Source organism: Ranitomeya variabilis, chromosome 5, assembly GCF_051348905.1.
Source record: "Ranitomeya variabilis isolate aRanVar5 chromosome 5, aRanVar5.hap1, whole genome shotgun sequence".
In the NCBI taxonomy this organism is placed as follows: Eukaryota; Metazoa; Chordata; class Amphibia; order Anura; family Dendrobatidae; genus Ranitomeya; species Ranitomeya variabilis.
Genome location: NC_135236.1, coordinates 229,759,593 through 229,772,306, shown reverse-complemented (window position 1 = coordinate 229,772,306; position 12,714 = coordinate 229,759,593). Strand labels below are relative to the sequence as shown.

The 12,714-nt window shown below is 42.3% G+C and overlaps 1 protein-coding gene across 2 annotated transcripts in view; it reads left to right on the top strand.

The window, feature by feature from the left end:
• The window catches only part of LRRC49 (leucine rich repeat containing 49), a 296,862-nt gene that overhangs the window by 45,055 nt on the left and 239,093 nt on the right, over positions 1-12,714 (top strand). For both annotated transcript variants that reach the window (XM_077263871.1, XM_077263870.1), the window contains exon 4: positions 11,975-12,199. In XM_077263871.1, coding sequence (XP_077119986.1) covers positions 11,975-12,199 — 225 coding nt within the window. The remainder of the gene's footprint in view (positions 1-11,974; positions 12,200-12,714) is intronic.

Here is a 12,714-nt window from a genome sequence, read left to right as displayed (position 1 = left end):
TTCACTGGTAACCAGGGTAAACATCGGGTTACTAAGCGCAGGGCCGCGCTTAGTAACCCGATGTTTACCCTGGTTACCAAAAAAAACAAACAGTACATACTCACCATCTGTTGCCCGTCAGGTCCCTTGCCGTCTGCTTCCTGCTCTGACTGCCGCCGTAAAGTGAGAGCACAGCAGTGACGTCACCGCTGCGCTCCGCTCTCACTGTACGGCACTCAGAGCAGGAAGCAGACGGCAAGGGACCTGACGGGCATCAGATGGTGAGTATGTACTGTTTGTTTTTTTTGGTAACCAGGGTAAACATCGGGTTACTAAGCGCGGCCCTGCGCTTAGTAACCCGATGTTTACCCTGGTTACCCGGGTGCTGCAGGGGGACTTCGGCATCGTTGAAGACAGTTTCAACGATGCCGAAGTCGTTCCCCTGATCGTTGGTCGCTGGAGAGAGCTGTCTGTGTGACAGCTCCCCAGCGACCACACAGCGACCACACAGCGACGCTGCAGCGATCAGCATCGTTGTCTGTATCGCTGCAGCGTCGCTGTGTGAGACGGGGCCTTAACACTTCCTTGCACAAGATAATATCTCCTGTGACCCCAGCATGGATGTGCAGCAGTTCGTATTTAATACAATACAACTAATGAATTTAGCAAACATTCAGCAGGCACATTAAAGGAATTGTTGCAGGGTGATAGGCAGCAGTTGACAGGAAGCAGAGATTGTACCATTAAAGGGAATGTTGCAGGGTGATAGGCAGCAGTTGACAGGAAACAGAGATTGTACCATTAAAGGGAATGTTGCAGTGTGATAGGCAGCAGTTGACAGGAAGTGGAGATAGTACCATTAAAGGGAATGTTGCAGTGTGATAGGCAGCAGTTGACAGGAAGTGGAGATTGTACACATGAATCATCAGATTTGGTCACTGACAGCTACCTTTGCTGATGACTAATGACGTCCTACAAGGCCGGAGACGCTGCCCGTCATGGTATCACATTTAGGTCATGCAGGCTGCTCACAGTAGCACAAACATGTGGCCTGGCATTGTTGTGTTAAAAAACTGCTACTGGGACACTTGAATAATGGCTTTATCACTAGAAGACTAGAGAGGTCCAGCGACCATCGATTATGCCCGTCCACAACATAATCCTGGGAGAAGGACTAGTGTAACAGTGCCTTTATGAAGCTCTCTACTTGCTGTTATCCACGTGGTCTTATCAGAATCAATGAACAGCTTGTAGGGATCCATTCTGTAATGCCAGTGAAATGACACATTGTACACTAGGCCTAACACGTCAAACGCAAACACCTTCTTATTGTTTGTAAGATATTGGGCTACCAACCAGATGTCCACCTAGAGATTTCCCATTGACCTCACATCACTGCTCTCAAAGGCTATCATGGTGCTGAGCAAGATGGTGTTGGGGGATGGAGTAGAGGTCTGTCCTCTTCAGTAACAAGTTTTGCTTTTGTCCTGGATTGTTGTGAATTTGCTTTTTGCTCCCTCTGGTGGTTACTAGTTTTTTGACTCTGGTTTTTCTGTCATTCCTTTTATCCGCACCTGGGTCGTTAGTTAGGGGTGTTGCTATATAAGCTCCCTGGACCTTCAGTTCAATGCCTGGCAACGTAGTTATCAGAGCTAGTCTGCTGTGCTCTTGTCTACTGATCCTGGTTCCAGTTATATCAGCTAAGTCTGCCTTTTGCTTTTTGCTATTTGTTTTGTTTTTGTATTTTTGTCCAGCTTGTTCCAAATCTATATCCTGACCTTTGCTGATAGCTCTAGGGGGCTGGTGTTCTCCCCCCGGACCGTTAGACGGTTCGGGGGTTCTTGAATTTCCAGTGTGGATTTTGATAGGGTTTTTGTTGACCATATAAGTTACCTTTCTTTATTCTGCTATCAGTAAGCGGGCCTCTCTGTGCTAAACCTGGTTCATTTCTGTGTTTGTCATTTCCTCTTACCTCACCGTCATTATTTGTGGGGGGCTTCTATCCAGCTTTGGGGTCCCCTTCTCTGGAGGCAAGAAAGGTCTTTGTTTTCCTCTACTAGGGGTAGCTAGATTCTCCGGCTGGCGCGTGTCATCTAGAATCAACGTAGGAATGATCCCCGGCTACTTCTAGTGTTGGCGTTAGGAGTAGATATATGGTCAACCCAGTTACCACTGCCCTATGAGCTGGATTTTTGTATTCTGCAGACTTCCACGTTCCTCTGAGACCCTCGCCATTGGGGTCATAACAGTTTGCCAGGCCAGTATTAAATGTTTAATGCATTGCAGAAGAGGGATTATAAGAAAGAAGATTCTGAGTTTTTTTTTTTTTCTTCTTCCCCTTTACCTCAGAGTGGCTATGCTTGCTGCAGACATGAATGTCCAGACCTTGATTACAAGTGTGGACCAGCTGGCTACTCGTGTGCAGGGCATACAAGACTATGTTATCAGAAATCCTAGGTCAGAACCTAAAATACCGATTCCTGAACTGTTTTCCGGAGACAGGTTTAAGTTTAGGAATTTCGTGAATAATTGTAAATTGTTTTTGTCCCTGAGACCCTGTTCATCTGGAGATTCTGCTCAGCAAGTTAAAATTGTTATTTCGTTCTTACGGGGCGACCCTCAGGATTGGGCTTTTTCGCTAGCGCCAGGAGATCCGGCATTGGCTGATCTTGATGCGTTTTTTCTGGCGCTCGGTTTACTTTATGAGGAACCCAATCTTGAGATTCAGGCAGAAAAGGCCTTGCTGGCTATGTCTCAGGGGCAGGACGAGGCTGAAGTGTATTGCCAAAAATTTCGGAAATGGTCCGTGCTGACACATTGGAACGAGTGTGCACTGGCCGCTAATTTTAGAAATGGCCTTTCTGAAGCCATTAAGAATGTTATGGTGGGTTTTCCCATTCCCACAGGTCTGAATGATACTATGGCACTGGCTATTCAAATTGACCGGCGGTTGCGGGAGCGCAAAACCGCAAATTCCCTCATGGTGTTGTCTGAACAGACACCTAATTCGGTGCAATGTGATAGAAAAACCGCAAATTCCCTCATGGTGTTGTCTGAACAGACACCTGATTTAATGCAATGTGATAGAATCCTGACTAGAAATGAGCGGAAAATTCATAGACGCCGGAATGGCTTGTGCTACTACTGTGGTGATTCTACACATGTTATCTCAGCATGCTCTAAACGTATAGCTAAGGTTGTTAGTCCTGTCACCGTTGGTAATTTGCAACCTAAATTTATTCTGTCTGTAACTTTGATTTGCTCACTGTCATCTTATCCTGTCATGGCGTTTGTAGATTCAGGTGCTGCCCTGAGTCTCATGGATCTCTCATTTGCTAAGCGCTGTGGTTTTACTCTTGAACCATTAGAAAATCCTATTCCTCTTAGGGGTATTGATGCTACACCTTTGGCAGCAAATAAACCGCAGTATTGGACACAGGTTACCATGTGCATGACTCCTGAACACCGCGAGGTGATACGTTTCCTGGTTTTACATAAAATGCATGATTTGGTTGTTTTAGGGCTGCCATGGTTACAGACCCATAATCCAGTCCTGGACTGGAAGGCTATGTCAGTCTCAAGTTGGGGCTGTCGTGGTATTCATGGGGATTCCCTGCCTGTGTCTATTGCTTCTTCTACGCCTTCGGAAGTTCCGGAGTATTTGTCTGATTATCAGGATGTCTTCAGTGAGTCTGAGTCCAGTGCACTGCCTCCTCATAGGGACTGTGACTGTGCTATAGATTTGATCCCAGGCAGTAAATTTCCTAAGGGAAGACTGTTTAATCTGTCGGTACCTGAACATACCGCTATGCGTTCATATATCAAGGAGTCTCTGGAGAAAGGACATATTCGTCCGTCTTCTTCCCCTCTTGGTGCGGGATTCTTTTTTGTGGCAAAAAAGGACGGATCTTTGAGACCTTGTATTGATTATCGGCTTTTGATCATTGCTACATCCTATAGGTGGCACTAGAGTTTTAGTCCTCTTCCTCTCTGAAGAGACAATTTCCATATTTTGCAGAGGAGCATTGCTGCTTCAAAGTCTCTTCATCTCGGCATGTTGGGCTTGACATGCTAATCTCCATAAGGAGAAACTTTACCCCTTGCATTCCAGCAGTTATGTCGCACTGAGCTATAGCCTTCACACAGCCCCCAATCCGTAGAATACTGCTGGTCCAGGGAGTGTTTTTTTGTTGTTGTTTTTTTTAAATTTTATTATATGGGCCATTTTAGCAACCTCTTTTAAAGGGAACCTGTCACCAGGTGTGGCTGATATAAGATGCTGCTATCACCTTTCAGGGCTTATCTACAGCATTCTATAATGCTAAGAAAAGCCCAATCACCTTACCTACAGATCACCAGACAGTAACCAAAGCAAGGAGTTATATTAAAATTTACTTTTATTGTACATACACAGCAACAACAATATTATATTTAACAATTTACACCAATAAAACTCATATAAAATCAATGAATCTGTACGTATCTCAGGACAATATATGATATAACGGCTACCCCACTATTGCATACTCAGTCCCTACCAGGAAGACACTATATTGATCTCATTGCTCCTTTCTTAAGAAATTGTAAAAAAATAAAAAAATCCAAAGTGCAAGAGTGCTAAACAATTTGCATATATCATCAAATAAATAAAGAACTGTGCAATGTGCTAAGGCCACAGATACTCAGATACTCAAATATAAAGTGCAACAGTGCTAATGAGCTATATGTGTCTCCAAACAGCATAAAAAAAGTGCAATGTGCTCAGACTGCATTTAGCAGCCAGCTTCCGTGCTTAGAAAACCACTGTGCAAAAACGCTGGAAAGGACCGTAAATATCATATATACTGGTATATACCTTGGGGTCAGCCGGCCGTGTCCTGAGATCGCACCCCGACGCGCGTTTCGGACTATTTCCTTCGTCAGGGGGTAGTACATGTTGGTCCAAAGATTATTTTATACTAACCGTCCACCTATCCCTGTCACCACTGGCGTGTCCGGCGCATGCGCAGTCAGGAGGACCCGGAAGTCTCGCGATCCCGCCCCACGTGACCGGACGCACGGGACTAAGTCACGACGTTGCCAAGGCCACTATGACGCCGAATCACAGACCTCGGATCACAGACCGCGCATGCGCACCACCAGGAGCGAAGTATAGGAGGACTTCACACTAACAGTGGCTCTATAACACAGACACTATTGTTGCGTCTTCCAGGTAATGAAATATCATGTCGGATGCTAGCTAGCACTTAGCAGATACAGATCATCACCTAATCATATACCTCACCTATATGTCTTCCCAATCCATATATACCAGAGTAAAAAGACTAACGGGCTATAATCCCTACAATATAAATTTACAATAATAACCCAAACAATACATTATATATTATTCATATACTATACACCCTTAACATTACCACTATCTGGGCAAACCCATATAAAGTAAAACATAATATAGACATTCTAACAGACATTGTATGGTATATAAAAAGACTTTTTACAGGCTCCCCATGTATTAAATTAAACAGTGATCTAACAAATATTATATGGTTACAAGAACCTTACATCAGGCTACACATATATTCATATTTAAATTCGACAGTGATCAATATGGGGACACTAGGTATATCAAACCTTACAACAAATAACTATATATATATATATATATATATATATATATATATATATATATATACTGTATGGATATCAATCCTGGAATACTCTGAACCTTCATTCTATTTTCTTATTTCTTTTTTCTTTTCAGAGACGGACGCTCTACGACCGGACCCACACCACAAAAAAGGGCTCCAACCTCGGTCCAGACACATCCACTTCAATAGAGCACTCATATCCACCCCGGACATCAGGTATGTGTGAATCTAGAATGGTAAAATCAATTAAAACACTGACCAATTACAATAAAAATATAAAATGGTTTACAAGAACCCTAAAATTATAAAAACGGGGCAAAGCTTACATTTTCGTTCAAACCCCTTGGTGAAACAGTATTTAAAACCCATATCCATCTTGTTTCCATTTTTGCCAATGGTATAGTGATTGGTCCACCACGTTCACCAGACTTGAGGGTATCAATACCAATCACCTTAAAACCCGAGGCATCACTATTGTGGTGAAGCCTAAAGTGCTTGGGAATTGTCTTCAAAGCTGAAATATCTTGTACTTCCTTTGAAGCTTCTATCCCAAGCACATGTTCTCGGACCCTTACCTTGAGCTGTCTTGTGGTCATGCCCACATAAATAAGGGAACATGGGCATGTGGCGTAGTAAATCACTGCCTTTGTTGTGCATGTTATGCTGTGCCTAATTTGAAAGGTGTTGGTGCCATCTGAATTACAAAACGTATGTTCCCTTACTATGTTCGGGCACGCCACACATTTCCCACAAGGTCTACAGCCCAAGGTACGTTTAGATTTGTCCAAGAACGAAGGAGGAACTAACTCATGTATATAATGGCTTCTTACTAGGTAATCTCACAGATTCCTTGACCTCCTGTATGTAATACTTGGCTTTTCAACAACATATTTTGACAAGATCGGATCCGCTTTTAAAATTCCCCATGACTTGTTAAGTTGGGATCTCACCATCTCACTTTGCCCATGGTATCGTGTTATATATCTAACAACCTGGTTTGTTTTACTTGGTTTACTTCCATAAAGTGCTTGGTGCTTAGAAATATTTTTTGCCCGGTTATAGCCTTTTTTTACTGATCGGTGACTATATCCCCTTTCAAAAAATCTCTCCTTCAATTCAGAGGCCTGTCTTTCAAATTCAGTGTCTTCTGAGCAAATTCTCCGCAAACGCAAAAATTGGCCAGTGGGAATAGAGTTGATCATTGTAGGGGGATGTGATGATGTTGCATGTAGTAATGAATTTACCGCTGTGGTCTTCCGAAAGACCTTAGTATGTAGGCAATTATCATCATTCCTATGTATACTCACATCCAAAAACTCCATTATATTTCTATCATATTTGTATGTTAGTCGTAAATTGCGGGAGTTCTGATTTAGCTCCAACATGAACTCCTGGAGAGACTCTACTGAACCCTGCCAGATAAGGAATATGTCGTCAATGAATCGCACCCACATTGGGATGCGATCCATTGACGACCCAGACCCTGACATGAAGAGGTCCCTCTCCCACAGCCCCAAGAATAAATTTGCATACGTAGGCGCGAAAGCCGTGCCCATTGCTGTGCCTTGGAGCTGCAGGTAGAGGGACCCCTTAAATAGAAAAAAATTTCTTGTCAATGAGAACTCCAACAGCTGAATAGTGAATCTTCTCATTGATTCGGGCAAAAAAGATGACTCCAAAAAATATTTGGCAGCCTGAATTCCATCATTGTGTCGAATATTTGTATATAGGCTTTCAACATCACAAGACACTAATAAGGTATCCTCACCAATATATAAACCATCCACTTTTTTTAAAAACTCATTAGTGTCCTTTATAAACGACGGTAGCTCTTCAACCAATGGTTTCAATTTTGCATCCACAAATTTATTAATTTTTTCTAAATAATTACCACACCCTGAAATTATTGGTCTCCCTGGCGGGTTAACCTGATCTTTATGTACCTTTGGTAGTAAATACAGGGTTGGTATTGTGGGTTCCATTACCTGAAGAGCAAAATATAAATCCTTCGAGATGACTTTCTCCTCATGCGCTATGCATGAGAGTTCACCCTGAAATTTTATCAGCGGGTTGAACGTCATTTTCTTATAACATACTTTGTCTCTTAGTTGGCGAAGGGCTTCATTTTCATATAAATTTTTGGGCCACACTACCACGTTCCCACCCTTGTCAGCCGGCTTAAATATCACATCCTTTAAAGGACACTAATGAGTTTTTAAAAAAAGTGGATGGTTTATATATTGGTGAGGATACCTTATTAGTGTCTTGTGATGTTGAAAGCCTATATACAAATATTCGACACAATGATGGAATTCAGGCTGCCAAATATTTTTTGGAGTCATCTTTTTTGCCCGAATCAATGAGAAGATTCACTATTCAGCTGTTGGAGTTCTCATTGACAAGAAATTTTTTTCTATTTAAGGGGTCCCTCTACCTGCAGCTCCAAGGCACAGCAGTGGGCGCGGCTTTCGCGCCTACGTATGCAAATTTATTCTTGGGGCTGTGGGAGAGGGACCTCTTCATGTCAGGTGTCTGGGTCGTCAATGGATCGCATCCCAATGTGGGTGCGATTCATTGACGACATATTCCTTATCTGGCAGGGTTCAGTAGAGTCTCTCCAGGAGTTCATGTTGGAGCTAAATCAGAACTCCCGCAATTTACGACTAACATACAAATATGATAGAAATATAATGGAGTTTTTGGATGTGAGTATACATAGGAATGATGATAATTGCCTACATACTAAGGTCTTTCGGAAGACCACAGCGGTAAATTCATTACTACATGCAACATCATCACATCCCCCTACAATGATCAACTCTATTCCCACTGGCCAATTTTTGCGTTTGCGGAGAATTTGCTCAGAAGACACTGAATTTGAAAGACAGGCCTCTGAATTGAAGGAGAGATTTTTTGAAAGGGGATATAGTCACCGATCAGTAAAAAAAGGCTATAACCGGGCAAAAAATATTTCTAGGCACCAAGCACTTTATGGAAGTAAACCAAGTAAAACAAACCAGGTTGTTAGATATATAACACGATACCATGGCAAAAGTGAGATGGTGAGATCCCAACTTAACAAGTCATGGGGAATTTTAAAAGCGGATCCGATCTTGTCAAAATATGTTGGTGAAAAGCCAAGTATTACATACAGGAGGTCAAGGAATCTGAGAGATTGCCTAGTAAGAAGCCATTATATACATGAGTTAGTTCCTCCTTCGTTCTTGGACAAATCTAAACATACCTTGGGCTGTAGACCTTGTGGGAAATGGGTGGCGTTCCCGAACATAGTAAGGGAACATACGTTTTGTAATTCAGATGGCACCAACACCTTTCAAATTAGGCACAGCATAACATGCACAACAAAGGCAGTGATTTACTACGCCACATGCCCATGTTCCCTTATTTATGTGGGCATGACCACAAGACAGCTCAAGGTAAGGGTCCGAGAACATGTGCTTGGGATAGAAGCTTCAAAGGAAGTACAAGATATTTCAGTTTTGAAGACAATTCCCAAGCACTTTAGGCTTCACCACAATAGTGATGCCTCGGGTTTTAAGGTGATTGGTATTGATACCCTCAAGTCTGGTGAACGTGGTGGACCAATCACTATACCATTGGCAAAAATGGAAACGAGATGGATATGGGTTTTAAATACTGTTTCACCAAGGGGTTTGAACGAAAATGTAAGCTTTGCCCCGTTTTTATAATTTTAGGGTTCTTGTAAACCATTTTATATTTTTATTGTAATTGGTCAGTGTTTTAATTGATTTTACCATTCTAGATTCACACATACCTGATGTCCGGGGTGGATATGAGTGCTCTATTGAAGTGGATGTGTCTGGACCGAGGTTGGTGCCCTTTTTTGTGGTGTGGGTCCGGTCGTAGAGCGTCCGTCTCTGAAAAGAAAAAAGAAATAAGAAAATAGAATGAAGGTTCAGAGTATTCCAGGATTGATATCCATACAGTATATGTATGTATATGTATGTGTATATATATATATATATATATATATATATATATATATATATATATATATATATATATATATATATATATATATATATATATATATATATATATATATATGTGGTTATTTGTTGTAAGGTTTGATATACCTAGTGTCCCCATATTGATCACTGTCGAATTTAAATATGAATATATGTGTAGCCTGATGTAAGGTTCTTGTAACCATATAATATTTGTTAGATCACTGTTTAATTTAATACATGGGGAGCCTGTAAAAAGTCTTTTTATATACCATACAATGTCTGTTAGAATGTCTATATTATGTTTTACTTTATATGGGTTTGCCCAGATAGTGGTAATGTTAAGGGTGTATAGTATATGAATAATATATAATGTATTGTTTGGGTTATTATTGTAAATTTATATTGTAGGGATTATAGCCCGTTAGTCTTTTTACTCTGGTATATATGGATTGGGAAGACATATAGGTGAGGTATATGATTAGGTGATGATCTGTATCTGCTAAGTGCTAGCTAGCATCCGACATGATATTTCATTACCTGGAAGACGCAGCAATAGTGTCTGTGTTATAGAGCCACTGTTAGTGTGAAGTCCTCCTATACTTCGCTCCTGGTGGTGCGCATGCGCGGTCTGTGATCCGAGGTCTGTGATTCGGCGTCATGGTGGCCTTGGCAACGTCGGGACTTAGTCCCGTGCGTCCGGTCACGTGGGGCGGGATCGCTAGACTTCCGGGTCCTCCTGACTGCGCATGCGCCGGACACGCCAGTGGTGACAGGGATAGGTGGACGGTTAGTATAAAATAATCTTTGGACCAACATGTACTACCCCCTGACGAAGGAAATAGTCCGAAACGCGCGTCGGGGTGCGTTATCTCAGGACACGGCCGGCTGACCCCAAGGTATATACCAGTATATATGATTTTTATGGTCCTTTCCAGCGATTTTGCACAGTGGTTTTCTAAGCACGGAAGCTGGCTGCTAAATGCAGTCTGAGCACATTGCACTTTTTTATGCTGTTTGGAGACACATATAGCTCATTAGCACTGTTGCACTTTATATTTGAGTATCTGAGTATCTGTGGCCTTAGCACATTGCACAGTTCTTTATTTATTTGATGATATATGCAAATTGTTTAGCACTCTTGCACTTTGGATTTTTTTACAATTTCTTAAGAAAGGAGCAATGAGATCAATATAGTGTGTTCCTGGTAGGGACTGAGTATGCAATAGTGGGGTAGCCGTTATATCATATATTGTCCTGAGATACGTACAGATTCATTGATTTTATATGAGTTTTATTGGTGTAAATTGTTAAATATAATATTGTTGTTGCTGTGTATGTACAATAAAAGTAAATTTTAATATAACTCCTTGCTTTGGTTACTGTCTGGTGATCTGTAGGGCTTTTCTTTCCACTAGGTGGCGGCTGTCACCAATTTACACAGAGTACCAAGTTCTGGTGACCTATGGTATTTGGGAATAGTATAGATATATGATTGTATTTTCTGTATCTGTGGTACTGCTGTGTTCTAACGTTATATAGCATTCTATAATGCTGTAGATAGGCCCCCGATCCGACCTGAAAGATAAGAAAAATAAGTTTTATTATACTCACCTGGGGGGACGGTTCGGTCCGATGGGTGTCGCCGGTCTAAGTCTGGCGCCTCCCATCTTCTGCTTCTTCATAGGCTCCTCGGCATCACTCTCCTTGGCGCCTCCCATCTTCTGCTTCTTCACAGGCTCCTCGGCATCACTCTCCTGCGCAGGCGTACTTCTCTGCTCTGTTGAGCAAAGTACTGCAGTGTGCAGGCGCCGGGAAAAGTCAGAGAGGCCCAGCGCCTGCGCACTGCAGTACTTTACTCTGCCCTAAACAGGACAGATAAGTACGCCTGCGCAGGAGCGTGATGCCGAGGAGCCTGTGAAGAAGCAGGAGGGCGGCATCGCAAGAAGATGGGAGGTGCCGGACCCGGATCTGCGACACCCATCGGACTGGGACCACCCCCAGGTGAGTATAATCTAACCCCCTCACGCTTTTATTCATTATTTTTTTAATTCTACTACTTATCTACTTGGGAGAAATCACAAAAGTGCTAAAGGGTTTTATCTGACAAGCAATGTGAACGGCGCAGAGATAGTAAATGTGGATGATAGGAGATCCCCTTACATTATAGTGCGGGTTTATATGTAGGTTAGTAAGTAAACGTCTGCCTAATATGTTGCTGTTATCCCATAGGAAAAAAAAAGCAGGAAGAAGTGTAATATGCGTTTTTTCATCTGCCATTGCTTTTTTCCCATATAGTTATTTTCTCAATACTTGCACACTGATTACTGTAATGTTTTTTTTTCTCCCTACCAGATGGAAGACTTTCAAGTCCCCTGAGTCGGAATAAGCCTCCGTATATTCCCTTATCTTCTAATATCACTGATGTTTTTGGCTCTGCACCAAGATATGGCAGGGACTCTGTATCAGTGGGAGCATTAGGAGAGCTTTCAGGCCATGTAGTAAAAAAAAGCCGATCCAGATCTGTCCCCCGTTGTAAAAGTCCAAATAACAACAATGAGGATGTGCATCAATCAAAAGGTAGGTGGAGAATACCTGGTGCTTCTAATAAGGGAGAAAAGCTTTGCAGTAAATGTCATTATTAAAGCACCAGCATTTTTGTTGTTGTTTTTTATTTCAGTGCTGGAGTGGCGCTACCAGTCTAAGTCCCCTGACGCTAGTATTAAACTTCCAAGCCACTGTCTTCAGCTTTTCCAGTCCCGCACCGCCATCTTGTGACTGCTACTTCTGACTGATCGTATATCAGAGTGTAAGAGTCACAACCTCTCGATGTAAATGTATGAGAGACTCGTTCTGGCTCCCATAGATATACACTGAGTTGTGACTCCCAGAACGCTCCAGCAATCTGCAGATCACAAACTGCTGGAGACTGACCGGAATGGCGCTGATAAAAGAGGAAGACAGTGGCTGGTAAGTATAAGGGCAGGGAATTGAATTAGTAGCACCAGTTCAGCACTGCAATAAAAAAGCTGGACTGGTGATTTAACCCCTTAAGGACCAGGGGTATTTCCGTTTTTGCATTTCCATTTTTTGCT